Consider the following 23,791-nt stretch of genomic DNA (forward strand, 5'->3'; position numbering starts at 1 on the left):
TATGTGGGTGAAGCTAAGCTCCCGGGGGTGTCCCAGTTACCTGCACTGCAAGATAGAACTTCCTCCCACAAAAAGCTAACTAACTCCTCCTACTAGGTTGTGTGTGTATGGAGAGCAGAGATAGGCAAAAGAAGAGAAAGCACCTCATATAGGTCAGCACTGAAAACATGGTACAACAATAACATTAACCCATTACTAACTTCAGCCGTGCAACCAAGAACAGAGGTGTATAAGGGACACTGACACCTAGTGGTGAAACTACAGAATACTACTTTCACCACCACTCAACCTGGAGTGAGAACTTTACAACAGGTGCCTATGGCACTTAACAGTGGGACACCATACAAGTTTATATCTCCACAGTCCTTCAAACATATAGCTCCACAGTCCTACAAGTATATAGCTCCACAGCCCTACAAGTATATAGCTCCAGAGTCCTACAAGTATATAGCTTAACAGTCCTACAAGTATATAGCTCCACAGTCCTTCAAGGATATAGCTCCACAGTCCACAAGTGCACAGCTCTCCAAGAATAGAGGGGTCGAGCAGTGCTTTTCCATCATACCTGACCCCTATCTCCACCAACATCATCTGTGGAGTCTTGGACACCCCTTCACACCTTACACTGAAAGGGACCTTAAATTGTCACTATCATTTCCAAAAACTTTGAATCTGATTTCCCAGTGTTTCTGGAGGCTAAATATTAAGATTGATAAGTTACAGGATTTCAATAATAAACATTATACCTGGAACTTGCTTACTTGGCGTTTCTTAGATATGACGTCTAGGTTGGCTTCAGACCAGAGTATTACTGTGTGTGTATTATGTAGTCTGGATATAGATAGGACTCGAAGTCTTTGTTCATTTCAAAATCTTGCTCCAAGATAAATATTTTCCTCCATGTCATCTCCGATTACGTCAGATATCCCTCATTTCACCGCTGATCAATCATAGCGGGGCGTATAGAGAAGGGATGACTGTAGACAGGATCCTGTCTGTCTCTCCTGGTGACTGTATGAATGGAGTCTGTGCTGGAGGTTTCTCTTCTGTTGGGGTTGTCGGGCGCTTAATGTCTTGTTAATGATTTTTGTGATCGTTTCCATCCGTCTTGTTGTCGGTCATGATTACCAGCATTTAAGAAGTAACATCAGGAAAATTCCATGACGAAGAACGACAAACACAAACACACAGGGTCGCTAATACAGTGTAGTAGGCTCCCCCTGAGGAAGGCACTAGTACAGCGCCGAAACATGTAGCTCGGGTAAATGCGTATGAATAAACGTCCAGAAATATATCTTCAGTATCAAGATGATTCTTTGCGAGTCCTGCACCAAGGCACGTCAAGTGTTGGGGAAATTCCAGGACGCCATGTATTAAGCACCATGCCATATGCCCTACTGATCTTTATATGTGCCCAACCTAAGGCGTGCAAGGGCTTATAGATTTATACATCCCCTTCAACACACCACTAAACTAATACAGAAGCCAGACTCTGTAAACAAATGCAAACCCAGACGGGATCTCCTATAGACCCCACCAGGACCGGCCTTTTACATTACCCAGTCAACACTGGCGCGGGGATTCTGGTGGTGCTGTTATTTTTATATAACACGGACCGGTTGCCATCCTCATTGATGTTCTCTTTTTGTGCCCTTGTGCGGCCCTATGCACTGGAGGTGAGCCCGGCACCCCCAGTTTGACAATATCCCCTCCCCTCCCCTCAGTGACACACCTCAATTAGAATCAACAGGGCCCCGTCACAGAGGGGATGAGATATCGTCACACTGGGAGGCCCCCGGGCTCACCTACAGTGCATAGAGCGGCACAGAGCGCGGGAACTGGGCGGTGTTTTGGGGAAAAAAATGGACCAAGCCACCGGGATCCCCATGCCAGCGCTGACTGGGTAATGTAATGACTGGGTCATTTTTTGTAGCGATTTATCTTTTCAGCTAAATGCCTATTGTGTAAAAGGAAAAATCACTGCTTGCCGTTGCGACAATCTGACCCCCCAAACCTCTTGTACCGTTGGATAGCTGCTTTTATTCCAAGATCTGCCCTGGGGTCCGTTCGGCAGGTGATGCAGTTATTGTCCTAAAAACAACTTTTAAACTTGCAACCCTGTGTCCAACGTCCGTGGCCTAGAGTATCTGTGCGTTAGGCATGGACATCCTCTCCATCCCTCCTCCCCGCCCTCCTCATCATTAGGAATGCTCCAGGCAGATTGTCTCCTATTCATCAGCTGTGAAAACACGGCACATGGGCTGGATTGGTAAGGCACCTGTGCAGTGCTCAGACAAGTGATGAATAGGAAAAATTCTGCCATAGGCATTCCTAATAATTAAGAGGGTGGGGAGGAGGGACGGAGGGGTGGTGCACGGTTAGGGTACAGATGCTCCAGGCCACGGCCGTTTGGCACAGGGCTGCAAGTGTAAAAGTAGTTTTTTAGGACAATAACTGCATCACCTGCTGAACGGACCCCAGGACAGATCTTGGATTAAAAGCAGCTATCCGAAGGTACAAGTGGTTTGGGGGGGGGGGGCAGATTGTGGGTACAGAGTCACTTTAAAGGGGCTGTTTACCAAAATGAAATTTTGTTTCGAATGAACTGGTGACACAAATTTGTAATATAATTCTTTTAAAAAGTCTTCCAGTACTTATCAGCTGCTGTATGTCCTACATGAAGTGGTATATTCTTTCCAGTCTGACACAGTGCTCTCTGCTGCCACCTCTGTCCATGTCAGGAATTGTCCAGAGCAGTACCAAATCCCCATAGAAAACCTCTCCTGCTCTCCAGACTGGCAAGAATATACCACTTCCTGCAGGACATACAGTAGCTGGCACTTTCTGGCACCAGTTAATTTGAAATATATATTTTATTTTATTTTATTTTTTTAGTGAATTACCCAGATTTATCTAGAGATGAGCGAACCTCGAGCATGCTCGAGTCCATTCGAACCCGAACGTTCGGCATTTGATTAGCTGGGGCTGCTGAACTTGGATAAAGCTCTAAGGTTGTCTGGAAAACATGGATAAAGCCAATGACTATATCCATGTTTTCCACATAGCCTTAGGGCTTTATCCAACTTCAGCAGCCACCTCTAATCAAATGCTGAACGATCGGTTCGGACCGACTCGAGCATGCTCTGAAAAGGACCTTTACATTGCAATTTTGTCATTGCATTACACAGAGCTGGGGAAGAATATGCTAAGCACACACTTCTCCCCACTCGCTCTAGTGATTGGTTGGGGTCTGAGCACTCATTCATACATCTTTTTGTAAAGAAGATAAATGGAGATACACTGCTGCTCCACTGAAACTGGGGCCGCAGGGTCCTCATTTTTGCAATCAGAGCCCCAGTGATCAGACTCCTTGTTGACATGAACAATCTTCTCACTGTATATCCAGAATAAGACATGGCTTCATTTGGTCATCTGGGCATCCAGTACATTCATATCGACCATTCTCCCCTACATCTACTGTCTTCTCAATATATTTCCAAAGCAGTACGATGTTCATAGTTATGTTGTCTAGTTCTTTACTGCTTCGTCCATAGATAAAACAGAGATACAGAGGGAGATTTATCAAACATGATGTAAAGTGAAACTGGCTCAGTTGCCCCTAGCAACCAATCAGATTCCATCTTTCATTTTCCTAAGAGTCTGTGAGGAATGAAAGGTGGAATCTGATTGGTTGCTAGGGACAACTGAGCCAGTTTCACTTTACACCATGTTTGATAAATCTCCCCCACAGTCTCATATATCTGAGGATTTTGGACATTTCCTTCCATTCCATTAACAGATTGTTCCATTTGGAGATGTTTTTCTAGGACTTTCATCCTAATTCTATCAAGTACTAGCATAGTTGTCAACATTAGAAATATTTTTCCAGGGACACTTTAGGTTGACAAGGGGTATGGCTTATTGTGGTCTTTGTGGGCTGTGGCCTATCGTGGGTGTAGTTTGTTAGCGATTTTTTTTTTTCCAGAATCTTCAATTCACAAAATGAGCATTACACACGCAGTATCAGGTCCCCAGTATATTACACACCCAAGTATCCTGTTCCCAGTATATTACACACCCCAGTATCAGGTCCCCAGTATATGGTCCCCAATATATTACACACCCCAGTATCAGGTCTCCAGTATATTACACACCTCAGTATCAGGTCCCCAGTATATTTACACACCCCAGTGTCAGGTCCCCAGTATATTAAACACCCCAGTGTCAGGTCCCCACTATATTACACACCCCACCTTAGAGCAGCACACAGGCTGTGGCCAAGAGATAGCACTCTACTGACTGTATATACTGGTAGTTTGTGCCCATATGATGCAGCTGCACCGCATATCATCATAGTACTACTCCCTTCATGATCCTGCCCCTCGATCATCATACTACTACTCACTTCATCCTCTTGCCACTCCATCATTATACTGCAAATCACTTCATCCTCCTGCCCCTCCATCATCATACTACTACGCCTTCATCATCCTGCCCCTTCATTATCAGACTACTGCCCCCTTCATCCTCCTCCAGGGACATGGTTTTGCTGCGACTGTCTCCTCAAAATCGGGACAGTCCCAGAAAAGAACGGGACTGTTTGCAACTATTGTATGTGACAGAAGTATTTCTGGACAGCTGGATACTCCATACTGTGATAAAATGAAGATTCTCTTATTCCAATAAGTGATTGGTAGATATTACATGTATGTCCCTTTAAGTGGTCCCCCGCCTTGAATTCTATCACTCCGTAATTGTTCTCTCTATAGTGACTTATTACTTCCTATTATACCAAATAAATCTGCGATCTGCTATCTTCCTGTATCTGATCCCTCTCATGAACTGTTGATACTGGCAGAACTATGTACTGGCCGGGTTCCTAAAAATCTCAAAAGTCTCTGGTGGTCAGGGGTTAGGGCTCCAGCTGGCCGGGGAAGATAGGGGGGCGTTCTCTTGTCAGAAATCACTGTATTGTATTTATAAGGGAAACAAGGTCTTGTATTCAGGAGAATAATAATAATGATATCTTGTACGGCAGATAAGAGGATGCTGATACCTCCAGCCGTATACTGTATTAGTGCACAAAATGGAATTATATGTGTAGGATATCTTATAAATTCATTTAATGCAGGGGTAGGGCACCTTGGCTCTCTAGCTGTTACAAAACTACAACTCCCACCATGCCTGGACAGCCAAAGCTAAAGATATCATATGTATGAAGCTATAAAGGTATCATGGGATTTGTAGTTTTGCAACAGCTGTAGAGAGAAGGTTCCCTACCCCTGATCTAATGCAAAATGAAGTTGAAGTTGTACATGTTTTTAGTCATCTATACACACAAACATACACCCATACACACACAGTACATACAGTACTATATATATATATATATATATATATATATATATATATATATAAATCTCACGTCATCCAGTACTTATCAGCTGCTGTATGTTCTGCAGGAATGGTATTGTTCTTTCCAGTCTGACACAGTGCTCTCTGCTGCCACAACTGTCCGTGTCAGGAACTGTCCAGAGCAGTAGAGGTTTTCTTTATGGGTATTTGCTACTGCCCTGGACAGTTCCTGACACGGACAGAGGTGGCAGCAGAGAGCACTGTGTCAGACCGGAGAGAATACACCACTTCCTGCAGGGCATACAGCAGCTGATAAATAGTGGAAGATGTGAGTTCTTTTAATAGAAGTAAACTACTGTACAAATCTATATACACTTTTGACACCAGTTGATTTGAAACAAAAAATGTTTTGCTGGAGTTTCCCTTTAACGCACTGATGCATACATGCTCACACATCAATACTTTCACACATGTACATTCAGACATAGATATACGTACATGTATATTCACAACCTGGTAAACACATGCATACACTTTTAGAGCGGGTGCACACTATGTATGACACCGTCTGTTCTGTGACTCGGCCATGTCACAGAAAGGCCGGTGTCGGTAAACTCCATCCCGGCCGGTACTGCAGTACCGGACGAATTAACTTCATTTCTTTTGATTTGGAATGCGGGCGTATTCAGGTGTGCATTCACCATAGCCGACAATGTAAAGTGCGGCTGGAGCTGTACTTTACATTGTCTGCACTGTGAGTTTTTCGTGCGGCCGCAAGGAATCTCTTATACACTCTTGCCGGGATTCCATGGACTTCAATGCAATGTATATTTTCAATTAATCACGGCCGGTGTTGCACGGCCAGTTGTGAACATTATCAATACATACATGTACCTAAATATAAACATACACTGATACATGAATATTCAGGTATATACAAGGTATATATTTACACACGAATACATTCATACCTACCCCTACAGATACAGCGATAGATCCATACATGCACACATACATAACCATAGTCACAATATACACAATATACAAACATACAGTTATATACAGAGATACATACAGTAGTCATACACTCATAAATTCATTAATACTGACATATATACAGAGATCAATAACAACCTTCTTGCATATTTGTACACTTGATACATACAGTATATATATATATATATATATATATATATATATATATGCAATTTAAAGAGAGATATACTGTATACACACATACAATATTTTCATACACATAACTATACATATATCCAGAAAATATACACAGTTATATATATGTATGTGTATATATATATATATATATATATATATGCATATATATATTTATATGCATATATATATATATCATATCATCTTATATTATTTCGTATTATCATAGCGCCACCAAAAGGACACCGACTTGGTTCCAACCAATCCATGGAGTTCAGCACCAGCTGCTATGTCTGTATTATTATTATTTTCTAATAACCTTAGACACGCGGCATTCCAGGTATTCATCATCTACAATATTACAGACAGTTTTCGCCCCTAACCTTCCCATTTTAATGAGTCTCAGCAATGTACGTCTTCTAGGCCGGGGGAGGAGAGCAGACACCTGAGAAGACGTTTTAAGTATTTGATGACATTTCCCTTTAAGGAAAACCAGTAATGTGTTAAAACATTCCAAAATATAGAGCAAAAGCCAAGAAATCCATCTGCTTGTTAATGTAATTACCCTTGTAGAAGAGCGAGGGCTTCAAAGTACCACGTTCTCTCCTGAACAGAGTCCCTGCTCCGACGTGTAGAGACAAGAAGGCCATTACTGCCCCACTTCCTGCACAATGCCCCAGGCCTGAGAAGATGCCTCCCACTCAAGTCTCCATTGTGTCTTACCTGTCTGTGTGCAGCTTAGAATGGCAAAGGAATTCTGATACAGACTGTCCCTTATTAATGCCAGGGACTGTCCAAACAGCAGAGGGTTTCTATGGGGATTTGGTACTGCTCTAGACAGTTCCTGACATGGATAGAGGTGGCGGCAGAGAGCACTGTGTCAGACTGGAGAGAATACACCACTTCCTGCAGGACATACAGCAGCTGATAAGTACTGGAAGACTGGAGATTTTTAAGTAGAAATAAATTACAAATCTATAGGACTTTCTGAAACCAGTTGATGTGAAAGAAAAAGATTTTTGCTGGAGTACCCCTTAAAAAACTGCATGGGAACGGCGCGGAGGAGACATACCTTCATCCTCAACACCATGGGGGAGATTTATCCAAGGGTGTAAAATTTAGATTGGTACAAACTGGCCACAGCAACCAATCACAGCTCCTCTTTTATTTGACCAAAGCTGAAAGCTGAGCTGTGATTGGTTGCTGTGGACAGTTTGCACCAGTCTAAATTTTACACCCTTGGATTAATCTCCCCCCTGTGTGCAATACATAGCTATCAGCGGGTTAGATTTGTCTAACCTGCTCATAGTTCCCCTTTAAGAGTCTTTGTAGTTGTAAGCCTAGATTGGCAGGACATCAGTGGCGCCTCCTTCAGCAGGGACTAGTAATTTGCCTCATGCTGCTGTACTGGTTGTATACCCCCCCCCCCCCCCCCCCCCTTTCCCTTCCATTAATCAATACTTAAAGTGACTATAGGAAAGAAACTTTGTAATAAATCTTGTCATGCTTCTTTCATCTCATATCAGGGATGAGGGATCAGTTTACTGTAGGGATCATTTGGCACTAAATGAACATTTTAAAACTGGTTGCAGGGGCGGAGCATGACACAGGAGTTCTAGGAACACCAAAGAGAGAATCCCGATGTCATGGAGTCCCTGCATTAAGCATAGCACTGAGTTGTTTAGCCTGAGGTCCTCCTGCTCTTACTGATGGATCCCTTGTTGTCAGGGGCGGATTAACTTTGATATGGGGCGCCAGGCTGTTCACCAAGCTTAGACCCCCCCAACCCACTGTAACTATGGCAGCACTAACTTAAGTCTTTTTCCTGTAAAGGACCTGTGGTGACATCATTGTCACATGATAAGGTCCTTCAGTATATTCTGTAATGATACTGCATTGTCTCCTGGCTGCAGTTTTGCCCTGATTTGTGCAAAATTGTGGTAAAAAGCAGCGATTTTTATGCAAATCATGACTGAACATAAGTCTGTTTGGGGGGCCAAAGGCCCCTCAGGAGCCCGGGGCCCCGGGCTACCGCCCGAAACGGACCCAATGTAATTCGCTACTGCTTGTTGTTGTCATGCTTGTAGGGTTCTTCATACATCACCAGGCACAGAACATGTCTATCAGTAACTATATATAGTGACTGTAGTAACTATTTTTAGTGCAGGTCAGCGTGACCCTCACTGTACTTGTATACGTGTAAGCAAAATTTGATAATTTGTTAAAAAAAAGTACCTCCAAAAATACAAAGTGTTGTTTGTTGCAGGGATGGGGTTGTATGACTTGGCAGGTCCAAAGTACAATGGGAGCAATGCCCAAACTAACTTTCCTTTTAATGCTTCTAACTTGAGCCACCTGATATGTCGGACGTAATGCTAACATTTCACTGGACACAATGGGCACCGGCAAAGATCTCAAAGATGGACGGATTATGTTACATTTGTACTTGAAACCTAAGGGCCCTATTACATAAAACGATTATCGGCCATACTTTGCCTTTCTGGCCGATAGTCGTTTGGTGTAATGGATCATGCTGAAAGACGACGATCAGCTGGCATGCATGATGTTGGCTGACCTTTGTGTTTCAGGATGTTGAATTAAAACGACAACAATAGCGACAGTCTGTTGGCCGGCAGTCCGAGCAATAGGAGCGGTGGCAGCAGACTGCCGCTATCTTCTATGGGCCACCCAGATGATGTAAACATTGCAGCTCTAACGCACCAACCCCCAACCCTGCGCGCTCACTTGCTTACTGGGCCTATTACGCGGCCCGATAATCGTTTAGCGGGGGCTGCAGGGACATCGTTACCGATGTCCTTGCAGCCCTTGTCACTATACTTTACCTTGCAGGGCTTATCCTGCGCTCCTTCTTCTTACCAGTCCTGCGCAGCAGCATCTCCGGTGCGGCCTGTCTGAGCGGACAGACTGCTCAGCCAATCACTGGCCACGGCGGACCTGGCCAGTGATTGGCTGAGCGGTCTGTCAGCTAAGACAGGCCGCACCGAAGCTGCTGCTGTGCACGGGATTGGGAGGAAGAAGGAGCGCAGGAAAAGACCTGCAACATGCTTAGGTAAAGCATGGTACTTGTAAGATCGTCGGTCGCCCGCCGTGCATCGCTATTCCACGCAGTGTTGCGCGGTGGGTGCCCGATGATTTTAGGTTTGAACCTAAATAAACGATCAGCCGATGACACGCTCATCGGCTGATTATTGTCTCTATTCCACAGAGCGACAATTGGCCGAATCGGGCCAATTCGACTGATTATCGCTTCGTGGAATAGGCCCCTAAGAGCAACATAAGTTCTTTATCTCAAGGCACTCGACACTCCAAGGGGTGGGGGGACTAGATGTCGCATGGAGCAGAAAAGTCTCCAGAGATCTCGTGATCCGGCAATCATGCGGCAGAGAGGTCCTCTTCTACTAATTTAAAGCCCTTAGAGATCCAAGGTTCTCAGAGAAGTTCAATCAAAAGTGATCAGAGATCCAAGTATATTGTGATCAGGGTTCCACGTATGGAGCAGAAGGTTACTCATCCATCAATCAAAAGCCTTCAAACGTTCAAGTAACAGGATCAGGCAATAATGTGTCGGAGAGATAGGAACCCCTCCCCCAATCAAAATCCCTCAGAAGGTCAGGATGGTCAAGTATAAGGTTCTGTAGATAGGTTTTCTTTCTGGTAAGCTTTAACACCTCAAGGATCAATCTTGTAGAAGGACACCAGGGAAACACAAGTAAGAAAGAATCCTTCAGCCGGATACGTGCTGTAGCAGGATACGGGGGTTTGATACCCTTTGACACAAATGGCAAATAATGCCCTTGGCGTTTGGACCAATGAAGAGTAGAAGACAAGTGTCAGAACCATAGTAGCATTATTGGGGGTAGGATATTGAGTCCTATACAGGGAGTGAAGGTGAGCAGAATGGCCCACTTGACCTTCCAGTAGACATGCACATTTGGCTCAGCTGGCAGCATACGTTCTTTATTAAGAGAGAGGGGAGTAGGCTGCAGGTAGATGAATCTGGGGATGACAGCTCCCCAGAGAACACCTTCATTATGTCATCATACATAAAACAGTTGACCATCCCACTGGAATCGGAAGGTTTGGTCTATTATAAGGTTCATGAGGGTAATGGCTAGGGCCCCAGAAGTCAGCCAGGCATATAAGTATGGCAGTTGTGGTCATGTATGGGGAAGACTGCTGATGGCAATTGGGGGTGAAAGACCTTGCTCATTTATTGCCATCCTTAAAGGGATTGTTGTACCAGATTTTAAAAAAAACATGGCTGCCTTTTTCTAAAGCGGCTCCACACACATCCACATGCTACGTAGCTCAATCCCACTCACTTCCATTACGCTGTAACACCAGTCACAATCCATAGAAGAGTGTGGCGCGTTTTCTGGAAGAAGGCAGCCATGTTTGTTTTCCTAATCTTGTACAACTCCTTTAAAAGAGAAGTCCAGCACTTGGCCAAAACATTTTCTTGGGTTGGGAGACATAAAAAAGAAGTCATATTCACCTGTCCCGCTCCTAGACCCGGCCGGCCGTCGTCTTAGCTCCCTGACGGCTATCCAACGACTCGGTTGACGGATGCCCCACTTAACCAGTGAGTGACTAGTGCGGGACACCGCTGCAGTCACCGATTGGTTGAGCGGGCTAAATCCCACCTGTCTGTGATGTTGAACCCAAGTTGTGACGTACCCGGACCCAGGGGAGGGTGAAATCCGGCGGGGTATTGGAGCTCTGTGGTGCGGCGCAGTGTGGGTTCCAGAATCAGTAAGCACATTGGCTTTTTTATTTTCCCCCCACTTCCGCCCGTACTGATTTTTTTGACCCGCCCCAGACTACTCCTTTAAAGTTTCCTGACATTACTATATTCTTTTTTTTTTTTACATCTACTCCCTATATTTCTGACATCTACTTTTCAGACCAGCAGAGGATAAAACTAGTAGTCATTGACCACGCAGACTGTTCTCTTCTCCCCTCCCCCTGCTTCTTCTTTTCCTAAATACTTTAGTTCACCAGGGAGAAAGTAAATGAGTTCTCTGGCACGGGAGGCTTTGCACGCCTCGGTCAGGCCGCAGCCAACATGTAGGGTGGAGAGAGGGGTGAGAGGTTTGCAGGCCACCACACCCCTATCAGGAGAACCTTCCCCTGGATTTCCCATACATGCCCATATCATTAGTATAGTGTTACCGACACACAGTATAACAATGTATAATACACTGCATACTACTATCCATGAAGCCCAATACATCAGGTCTCTCTGGACGATCCATCTCCCTGTGATGTCACTTCTGGCACCGCACGCGGCAATGGGGTTTTAATAGTTTGCTTCTCTTTCAGACGACTACATGTATGTTTTATTTTGTAGAGAAATGATCACACTGTGGTTTTACCAGCCAAATAGGTCATTTAGCGCTAACTGGCTGCAAATCATAGATTCCATAAGCCAAAAAGTAAGAAAAAAACTACATCATTAGAAACTGTCCAGAACAGATGGTAGATACAGCTGAAGGATTGTTGCATTGTTTTTACTATTATACTGTTTGTAGCACTATACAAGTGGAACTCCACTTAAAGAGGTTCTCTGGAACCATAACATCAGCGGTTTATCTATAGAGTGATCAATCATGGCTCTCAGGGCTGTGGTCCCATTCATTGCTTACAGTAGATCTAGTGCCGGCAGCGAGCAGGGAACGAGGAGCAAGAGAGCGTTGACCTGTGCTCGCTTGCTCCAACTGATCGGCCCGTGTAAGGCCTTTAAGGCTCTATTACACGGAGCGATAATTGTTTAAAAATTCGCCATAAGGACCAAAAGTCACGATTATCTGCCCGGGTCATAACACCCAACGATCAAACGATGAAGGAAAAATTGCTAATCGTCTTTCAACATGATGAAAAATTATCCTTGGTAGTTCACCGATCGTTCGCAAATCTGTTCGTCTAATGAGTCGTTCGCAGATAAAACAAGCTGTGTGGGATGTCCTGAGGAACGATTAAAGACCGTAAAAATGATCGTTTATATTGTTTTTGACGGCAATCGGTAACATCAGAATTGTTTGCTACTAAATCGCCAGTGAACGATCGCTATAGGGAATCTTTTACACGATAATCACTATGCGTAATAGGGCCTTTAGGGTCCTAATAGACTAAACAATTTTTAACGATAAATGATGGCAAACGAGATTGTTTATCGTTAACCTAAAACCGTTCACCATATAATACAGAGAGCTATAGTCGTTAGTTCCGATCATTACAATGTTTACTCCATCTGATCCCAGCAAAAGGAGGGACGGTTTGGGATTACACTGAACGATCAGTGAACGAATGTGGAATTACAGTGAACCATTAGCGAACGATATACAATGATTTTAGGGCCAGATCTAAATTAACGATTAAATTAACGCCTCATGAACGATTTTTCAATTACACAGAACGATTATCGTTTAAATTCAAACAATTTTCCACACGATAATCGTCCCGTGTAAAAGGGCCCTTACCCTAAGGATCAGCTATCAATGTTATACTTCCTTGAAGAACCCCATTAGAATATTAGGGAACCCCTGTAATGCGGCACTCCAACAAATTATTTTATGTATCTTTTTTAGCATGGTAAATTGTGTTTAAAAACATATTGATATGTGACTGATCCTTTTCCATCACCTTATTCCGAGAAACAGGGTTATGTGGTTTCCCCACTTATTTTCCCCTGTGGCTGTGGTGGAAATGCTTCGCTCCCGCACTGATCTGTAACCTATATTTCCCACAAGGAATAAGGCACAGGGTGGAGTTTACTGTCGGTATGGTAGCAATACTAATAATTATTGTTGAGCAGAGAGGCTGAACTGTTCCATGGCTGTATCTATGTTGTCCCAGACTCCCTAGGGCAGTCATGTCAATCTCCGGTCAGGTCCCATTATTTTTGGCCCGCCAGGCCTTTCAGAGTTTGAATTACATCTGGCCTGCCATGGCTACTATAAACGAGACTATCGGGGAGAGCTGGCTACTATATTAGATTATGGGGAGGTCTAGCTACTATATGAGGCTACTGGGGAGGGCTGGCTACTATATAAAAGACTATTAGGGAGGGCTGGCTACTGTGGGAGACTATTGGGGAGGGCTTGCTACTATAGGAGACTATTAGGGAGGGCTGGCTACTATATAGGACACTTGGGGGGCTGGCTACTATTTGGGCACTTATTTAGGCACTACTAGGAAGGTTGGCTACTATGTCGGCAAATTTTGGTTGGGTTGGCTACTACATGGGAAAATATTGGGGGAGGGGGGTGGCTATTACATGGGTTGGGGTTTAATCATATCATAGCAATTTATCTTGTCATTTATCATGGGGGCTGGGAGACTCACACCACTAACAGTGCCATGACTGCCGCATTCGCGCTTCAATAATAATCATGGTTGGCACGCGACTGTCCATTTTTTAAATTTTGGCCCACTGTGTATTTGAGTTTGACACCACTGCCCTAGGGCGACATCCAACGTCTTCAGCCACCGGTAGTCAAATTCCGAGTGTTCAGGTTCGGACAGCGATTCCGAACCCGAACAGTTTGGCCTCTCTTCTCAACACTACTAATAACTGTACTGTACTGTAATATCAGGAAGCAAGGGCTGCACGGACATCATTAGCAATGTGCGTGCAGTCCTTGCCTTTAGTCTAAAATAATAAAGTATTTACTTACATTACCACGTTCCCAGGTGCCTCAGGCCTTTCCTGGTCTCTGCAACTCTGTCTTCTGTTCCCGTCTGGTTCCGGTCTCTGCACTGACAGGCCGCTTAGCCAATCACTAGCCACGGTCCTTTCTTGGGCTTGGCCAGTGATATGGATCATTAGAGATTCAAAGCATCCTCTGATGGGCACAGGCTCTGCCAAAATAATGGCCCCCAAAGGCTCAACAAAAGGCAACCACTTTTAGAGTTGACTTTGGAGTCCATCACTTGCCACCTTCTCCACAGGGCCACCCTAAGCACCAGTCTCTCCTGTCTAGAGGAAAAATAGACCTTTGTGACGATCTCCATGACCATCTTGTCTAAGGTGATTTTCATATTCACTTTAGACTGTGGTTTAATGATAATGTAGAGTCCGTAGTGGTCATAGTGGCCACAGTGTTTGTCTAAAAGCCACCGTTTTTATTAGCTGAGGATAGGACATCACCAGTTGTGAAGATATTATCAAACAACTCCTCATTTCTCAGTTTCCTAGAAAACTGTGAAGGTAAATGTTGTGGAGAATTAGGGGTTAACTATGGCCAGAACTCAGTAGACTACTCCCGGTCACATGACTCTCTTAGATGGTGAAAGGAGAGGACTCCTGACGTGCAGACCTCTCTAGCAAGGATTGGGGTTAATGAGTAAGCCTCAGTTGTTCCTATGGCTAAGGTCCAGCTCTGGATTCATTTCCGATTTTCCAGACCCATGTTTTTTTTTCTTTAATGCCCACGGCGAATCAGTGCTATTTGTCAGCTGCAGCTGTGCTGTATGGGAACAGCACATCAGGAGGATCAGGATCTGGAGCAAAAGACGAAGAGATGGGGGGGAGGGTTGACATGAGATTTGTCTGCAAAACCATCAGCATGGAGTAGACTAGATTTATGAGGTGACGTCAATCACACCTTACATAGCCGTAGACTCAGGCTGGTGCCAAAAATGTCAGTATTTCTCTTCAAGGATATGCATGTCAATTGCTATAATACATCAAAAATACAATATAGAAGCGACTTTACAACATCATTTAAAATGTACCTTTTTATGCCTATGTAGATCTATGGGTCTCCATGGTTACAGACAACAAACATACCCTGTGTAGTCTGATCCTTTAGCCATTCTCTCTTGTATCTGACATGAACTTACCAAATGTATGTAACCAAAGAAGAAGAGGACAGATGGAGGAGAGCATGATGGCAGGATCAGACTACATTGGATATGTTTGTAGTCTGGATACTTTGCTATGCAGACCTGGTTTCCATGGCTACAGACTACAACCATATCATGTGTAGTCAGATCCTGCAGTCATGCTCTCCTCCATCTGTCCTCTTCTTCTTCTTTGGTTACATACATTTGGTAAGTTTAGGTCAGATGGGAGGGAGTATGGCTGCAGGATCAGACTACACAGGATATGTTTGTAGTCTGGACACTTTGCTATGCAGACCTAGTTTCCATGGCTACAGACTACAACTATACCATGTGTAGTCTGATCTTGCAGTCATGCTCTCCTCCATCTTTCATCTTCTTCTTTGGTTACATACATTTGGTAAGTTTAGGTCAGATGGAAGGGACTATGGCTGCAGGATCAGACTACACTGTGGATACGTTTCTAGTCTGGATACTGTGCTATGCGGACCTGGTTTCCATGGCTTCAGACTACAAACATATCATGTGTAGTCTGATCCTGCAGTCATGCTCTCCTCCATCTGTCCTCTTCTTCTTTGGTTACATACATTTGGTAAGTTCAGGTCAGATGGAAGGGAGTATGGCTGCAGGATCAGACTACACTGGATATGTTTGTAGTCTGTAGCCATGGAAACCAGGTCTGCCTAGCAGCTGAGTATCCAAACAGTAAGAGATCTTTCATCAAGGCTATTCAGTGGAGCAATATAAATGGCTGCAGTGGACATACCCTTTAAAATACATGGTTCACTATTGTTTAACTTTTGCAATAAAGTCCTAAAATTATATAAATAGTAAATCTTACATTCTAATAAGAGACAGACAGTCACTCAGTTGTAAACATTACAGAATAGAGATTAATTCCACAAAGCCCTAGATAAGGTGTGTATTTTGTAGAGGTGTAGTCGGTTTTACACTGTCCACGGGACAACGAAGCAAAAACACTGAAAGCTAAAGATAAAAAGTGAACAAAAACATATCATAAATCTAAACAGCAAACTTGGATTATATTAATATACGGATATAATAACAGGATAAATGTTACCATATGTGTTTTTAGGGCTGTTCTGGGAGTCAGGGCAGCTGTATATTGCTTCATAGATCTGGTTGTCTGCACTTTTGGTAAGAAGTAAGAACCAGTAAAATTCATATCATAGATGAGATGGGCAACTGGGCTTGTAGAGTGACATCTAGTGGTAAGAGGGGGAACAATGAATATAGAGATAAGTTACTATGGAGAGATATGAGATAGATGGATGGATGGATGGATAGATTAGATTATAGGTAGGTGATAGAAATATGATAGATAGATAGATAGATAGATAGATAGATAGATAGATAGATAGATAGATAGATTAGATTATAGGTAGGTGATAGAAATATGATAGATTAGATTAGATTATAGGTAGGTGATAGAAATATGATAGATAGATAGATAGATAGATAGATAGATAGATAGATAGATAGATAGATAGATACGACAGAAGATTCTGCAGCACGCCAGCTCAGGTGAAAAAAAGTGATATTTATTGCAAAAGTGCAAGAAAAATCAAAGGATTCCATCCTTTGATTTTTCTTGCACTTTTGCAATAAATATCACCTGTTTTCACCTGAGCTGGCGTGCTGCAGAATCTTCTGTCGTGTATTTGGGATCCCGAGCCAAGGGACTTTCTCTGTACAGCACCTGCTACATCTTATTTGGAAGTGCGGCTTTCTCCTGTCTATAGATAGATAGATAGATAGAAGATAGATAGAAGATAGATAGATAGATAGATAGATAGATAGATAGATAGATAGATAGATAGATAGAAGATAGATAGATAGAGAGATAGATAGAGGAGATAGATAGATAGATAGATAGATAGATAGATAGATAGATAGATAGATAGATAGGAGATAGATAGATAGATAGATAGATAGATAGATAGATAGATAGGAGATAGATATATGATAGATAGATAGATAGATAGATAGATAGATAGATAGATAGATAGATAGATAGGAGATAGATATATGATAGATAGATAGATAGATAGATAGATAGATAGATAGATAGATAGGAGATAGATAGGAGATAGATATATGATAGATAGATAGATAGATAGATAGATAGATAGATAGATAATATATGATTGATTGATAGATAGATAGATAGATAGATAGATAGATAGATAGGAATTAGATAGATAGATAGATAGATAGATAGATAGATAAACAACGAATAGTCCGCAGCACTCCAAAGTTGTGAAACAAACGTGGTATTTTATTCCAAATAAATCATAACATCAAAGTAGTGACATGCAGCAAATAGACGCGACGTTTCGGCAGCCTCTGCGCTTCCATTCTCAAGCGCAGAGGCTGCCGAAACGTCGCGTCTATTTGCTGCATGTCACTACTTTGATGTTATGATTTATTTGGAATAAAATACTACGTTTGTTTCACAACTTTGGAGTGCTGCGGACTATTCGTTGTTTATGGACATTTATACCTCTGGTTGAGGAATCTGCTGGCACCAAACTACGTTTCACAAGGTAGTGCTGCTCTTATATCCTCTTTCTTAGATAGATAGATAGATAGATAGATAGATAGATAGATAGATAGATAGATAGATAGACAGAAGATAGAGAGATAGATAGGTTTCTGCACAGATCCTGGTGTGTGGTTTTTTTTTGTCCTTTTGCTTGGGCTAACATAGAGCACTCACCTACTGCCATCTACTTGATATCCATGTGCTCTACCTACACTGTTGCAGACCCTGAGATTTATGCTTATGATGTGTATACCTCACAGAGGACTCTCTATGCTCTATACAGCGTTAGCTCTGATCTCTACACCTGTACAGGATTTCAGCTTCTGGATATAAACACGAATGTCGCAGCTAGCTAATAATAATCTGAGGTATTGATACATAAAGTATAACTTTTCAGAACGTATCATTATAAAAGGATGAAGACCCACAGGTATGGGGGTGCTCATTACAGCTTGTTGGTTGTGGGGGTCCTCCAGTATTCTTATAGGTGGGGGGGGGGGGGACTGTTCTTTAGAGTCTATCCCTGAGGTATGTAATTCACAATGTCATAGGACATATGGAAGAAATACATGAGCCGTATGGCTGATTGTACAGGCTTCCCCCAGGGAGCGTCTCCTATGTCTTAATGTAGTAGCTGTCTAATTCTAGGAATGATTTAATTAAAACAAAGTCTATGCGTCCGTGCAGATGTAGCAGAGCTTAATTTCATGCTGACCTTTTAATATATTATTATATCCATATGGGTGAAGATAATGCAGCAGATTTACCTGCAGTTCTATGAAAGTATCACATTAAGTTACCTACGAGTAACCAACTCAGCTCTGCTACATCTCTACATGTTCTAAATAAAACAAAGGAAAAGGCAGCGTAAAACTACCTGTGTAGAACCCCTGAAATAAAGGTAAACTATCTGCTATCTGCCTGCATTGGTCTTTATATTATATGATTTCTCATTACAGGGCGACATCCAACAACTGCTGATCGTGGCCGACCCCAAAGCAGCCTACGACTACTGTAACACGTATATGCCCAGCTGTGATGGTGCTCTTGTCTATGCTGTACAAGCCCAGGACCCAGAGTTCCCCGACCAGGTAAGGACACCAACATTGTAAGAAAATGTAACAATACATAAAGTAATACCAATACTGAATTATGATGATAGATAGATAGATAGATAGATAGATAGATAGATAGATAGATAGACATAACACATAGGATACCACTTTGTCCATCTAGTCTGCCATAGGTAGATAGAAAAGTAGCACAAGTGTCATGTGACATCAAACAATCGACCGCTCAGTTTTCTCTAAAGACATTGGAGGAGTCGCCAGAGGACTGAGGTCTCAAAACTCTGTAAGAGATATAAAAGAATCAATTTCAAGTCTGTTTCAGGAGTTTCTGAAAAACCAAATCCCTCATGACTGTATGTAGGGTCGCCAAATACACCTTGTAGGTAGTTTTCCATGTTCCCACTGTACATAATCTCGCCCATTAGTTCGGTCCTCCTATGAGTAGTTTACACCATTAGCATGATTCCCTGTAGTTTCCCCCATTAGCTTGATCCCCCTGTAGGTAGGTTCCCCTTTTAGCGTGATATTCCTGTAGGTAGCTTGATACCCCTGTAGGTAGTTTCCACTATACGTTGGATCCCCCTGTAGGTAGTTACCTCCACTAACTTGATCCCCCTGTAGCTAGTTTCCCCATCAGTTTAATCCCCCTGTAGGTAGTTTTTCCCATTAGCTTGATCCCCCTGTAGGTAGTTTCCTCCTTTAGCTTGATTCCCCTGTAGGTAGTTTCCCCTATTAACTTGATCCCACTGTAGGTAGTTTCCCTTATTAGCTTGATCCCCCTGTAGGTAGTTTCCTCCATTAGCTTGATCCCCCTGTAGGTAGTTTCCTCCATTAGCTTGATCCCCCTGTAGGTAGTTTCCTCCATTAGCTTGATCCCCCTGTAGGTAGCTTACCCATTAGATTGATCCCCCTGTAGGTAGTTTCCCTTATTAGATTGATCTCCCTGTAGGTAGTTTCCCTTATTAGCTTGATCCCCCTGTAGGTAGCTTACCCATTAGATTGATCCCCCTGTAGGTAGTTTCCCTTATTAGATTGATCTCCCTGTAGGTAGTTTCCCTTATTAGCTTGATCCCCCTGTAGGTAGTTTCCTCCATTAGCTTGATCCCCCTGTAGGTAGCTTACCCATTAGATTGATCCCCCCTGTAGGTAGTTTCCCTTATTAGCTTGATCCCCCTGTAGGTAGTTTCCCTTATTAGCTTGATCCCCCTGTAGGTAGTGTCCCCATTAGCTTGATCCCCCCCTGTAGGTAGTTTCCTCCATTAGCTTGATCCCCCTGTAGATAATTTCCTCCACTAACTTGATCCCCCTGTATGAAGTTTCCCCCATTAGCTTGATCCCCCTGTAGATAATTTCCTCCACTAACTTGATCCCCCTGTATGAAGTTTCCCCCATTAGCTTGATCCCCCTGTAGATAATTTCCTCCACTAACTTGATCCCCCTGTATGACGTTTCCCCCACTAGCTTGATCCCCCTGTAGGTAGTTTCCTCCATTAGCTTGATCCCCCTTTAGATAATTTCCTCCACTAACTTGATCCCCCTGTATGAAGTTTCCCCCATTAGCTTGATCCCCCTGTAGGTAGTTTCCTCCATTAGCTTGATCCCCCTGTAGGTAGTTTCCTCCATTAGCTTGATCCCCCTGTAGGTAGTTTCCTCCATTAGCTTGATCCCCCTGTAGGTAGTTTCCTCCACTAGCTTGATTCCCTATAGATAGTTTTCCTTATTAGCTTGTTCCCCCTGTAGGTAGTTTGCATTACTAGCTGGTTCCCCTCTGTAGTTTCCTCCACTAGCTTACTTCCCGTGTAGATGAATATATTTTGCAATCTATACAAACTATATCTTACTATAAACTTTACAGCCATAGTTAAAAAAAAAAGTAAGATTATTAATGTAAAAACAATGAATAACACAATTATTTTAATTAACATATTATAAGTAATAAAGCACAAACATAACTCAGAAGATAACCTATTACAATCATGGTCTAATTGATTCCTACATAAATCAGCCGAAAAGTCGGGATTCTGTTAGATGGATTGATGACATCACATTTTACATGACATATAAGCCAATAAATGGTTGCAGTGAAACAAGTGTATATGTGATGTCACCAAACCCCCACCGTCCATAGGCGTCCTCAGACACTAGGGTCCAATGTGGCTAGTACGTCTGGGTCCCCTATAGCTATACCCCTAGATACATGGTTCTGCAGTGGGTACATGTAACCAGGGGTTAGAGGAAACCAATGGGCCGTAAGTTACGGCACACGTAGCCGAATGTTACATTGTGGGTGGTTTCCCAGTAAAATACTATTTTTTATTTATTTGCCTTGTATGTAAACAGAAAAAGTTGGAAACAAACCTAGAACATAGAATTCTTTGGCATCCGACGTCTTTGGCCTAAAGAAATCTTGACCCTCAAGTCAGCTTCCAACACACGACTGGTTAAACTGCGAGAGGACCCTTTGGTTCCCACCAGCCAAAGCAGGCGTGAAATGGAAAGGATTTTGGCAGGGGCAGCCCCGGAGCTCGGAGCCAGGGTTTTCATTCAGCAGATGGGATGTCCGGGCCGACCCAGCTGGAATGGTAACAGCTGGTTCGCAGGGCTGGGTCTCCATGTGTATCATTCACACGAGCGTGACTCACGGCACTGGCATGTGCAACTGGGAGGCAGCAAGGAAAACCAGGCCTGCAAGATGTGTCATCGGGACCCCCGGGAAATAGACCCCTCAGTTCACAGCTCAGCAGTAATGTAGCAATGTCAGAGCTCTGTAAATAAATGGAATATTTCCCTTATAGATAGCCAAACAGGGATGATAGATTTTATATAGCCACAGAATGTAATAAGTCTTGTGGCCTCCATATAGAAATCACAAGGCTCTATGCAGATGGGGCAATAAAGAGGCCCTTGAAATAACTTATAAGAGAATTTGAGGACCTCCATCTATAACTTTAATCATTCTCCTTGGATGTCCTGGAAAGTCTATGTCTTACATGAATAGCATATTGGTTTTAGTATTGTGTAATACTAAACTTGTCCTATGGTGGCGCTGCTGGGGAATTTAACACTTGCCACTGAGTGCATTAGAGAGACATTCTGTGATCAGAATATTTTGTTTACTAATATTTAGGACCTGGTCTGGTACCTTTATACATCCTATTAGGGCGGCCCTATTGATTTCCACTGTGTAGTGCCCAAATTTCCCTGTTGAGGTGCTGTTGGAGAATTGAACACGTCTTAACACATTCATAGGAGGTTTAAACTGTGATTGAATTGTCACATAAAGGAAGTATCTGAAGAGAAGAGAACGTTGTCACTTTTGAGCGGCTCTATTACATGGGCTGATCAGCGGGAGCAAGCACTCGTTCCCGCTTGCTGCTGGCGCCATTACACGTGCCGACAGTAAGCGGGAAAGTGTAGAAGAGGCCACGGGGAGCTGGGGGGGTGGGTTTAGTTTCTGCCCGAGCGATCCTCAGATTGTCCAGGCAGCCCATAGGAGATGGCGGCGGTCTGCTGCTGCTGCTCTTATTCCACCGAGTGACAGCAGCGGATTGTTGCTATTGTTGTCAATCATCTAAAGACATTAAAAGACAATGATCAGCCGAAATTACACAAAGCAATTGTTGGACATAATGGCCGATAATCGGCCAAATCCGGCCGATAATCGCTATGTGTAATAGGGCCTTTATACAGTATTTATTCTGAGCTAGCTGTGTGAAATTGGACCAGCTAGGGTGGGGACCCCAATGACCCCAACACTTCTTCCCTACATAGCTGGTTCCTCCATAGTGGCATCTTAGCTGATACAGAAAGTTCCATTCCCATCTATCACCTCCAAATACCCTAACAGTATAAACCAGACCACCCCTTTAGGATGATGATTATTTTAAGCTTTTTTTGCTATTTTTTTAAGGATTACTTAATAGCCGCAATGATAGATCCTTCAGATAGATGGAAATATCCACTGAAGAAATATAATGTCTGGGCTGAGACTAAACATACTAAAGATCCAGAAGCTTCTATTATTCTCCTATTCCCGCTCTATAATATTTACCCAAGCGGTTAGACTTTTGGATACATTTTTACATTTATACAAACATGGTGCCGTGGGAATATAAATCATCAGGCACCGAGAATTGTTACCGCAAATGTAAGAAGTGCTTGGGAACAAGAAGGGGTCGGCTCGGGTTGTCAGATGCTTGCTAACTGCTTATAAATCATAGAGTAATTGGGATACAGGGTTTACTAATATATGGCGTACAGAATATTTACGACTTTTCAGTCATGCGTAGCACATGGAGCGGAGCCATATTCTTCACATTCCACCAATGTCGCGGTATCTCCCTGTGCACCTGCTGGGCATCGCTCCTATGGAGAGAGGGTTTTTCCTCGTTCTCAGCTTAGCACGTTATTAAACATCAGCTGTGGAATATTCAATGCCATGAGTCACGCCAAGCCATTCTTGGACTAAAGATGCCATGCTTTTCCCCAATCTACTCTTTCTACTACTCCATACAACAAGGGATAGCTGGAAGTAATCTGGGCACCTTACTACCCATCTGAATTGTGATACACTTAGGGGGACATTTATGAAGGTTGCGCTGGTGCCATGCGCCACGGAGATGGAACAGATTCTTACATTCTCCATGGCATCCACTCGCCTAATGGCTGGTGGGGGAAGGGGTGGCAAGGCGAAAAGGTGTGCCCTCCTCCTACACCTGATTTGCTATGATTTACCCATGCTCACAGACAGAAATCATAGCACAAA

The 23,791-nt window shown here is 43.2% G+C and overlaps 1 protein-coding gene across 1 annotated transcript in view; it reads left to right on the forward strand.

Moving 5' to 3' along the window:
- Positions 1–23,791, forward strand: part of COL5A3 (collagen type V alpha 3 chain) — a 129,673-nt gene that overhangs the window by 61,232 nt on the left and 44,650 nt on the right. Inside the window, exon 5 of the mRNA XM_069946380.1 lies at positions 18,916–19,047. Coding sequence (XP_069802481.1) covers positions 18,916–19,047 — 132 coding nt within the window. The remainder of the gene's footprint in view (positions 1–18,915; positions 19,048–23,791) is intronic.

The sequence above is a fragment of the Dendropsophus ebraccatus genome, chromosome 1 (genome assembly GCF_027789765.1).
Source record: "Dendropsophus ebraccatus isolate aDenEbr1 chromosome 1, aDenEbr1.pat, whole genome shotgun sequence".
Taxonomy (NCBI): Eukaryota; Metazoa; Chordata; class Amphibia; order Anura; family Hylidae; genus Dendropsophus; species Dendropsophus ebraccatus.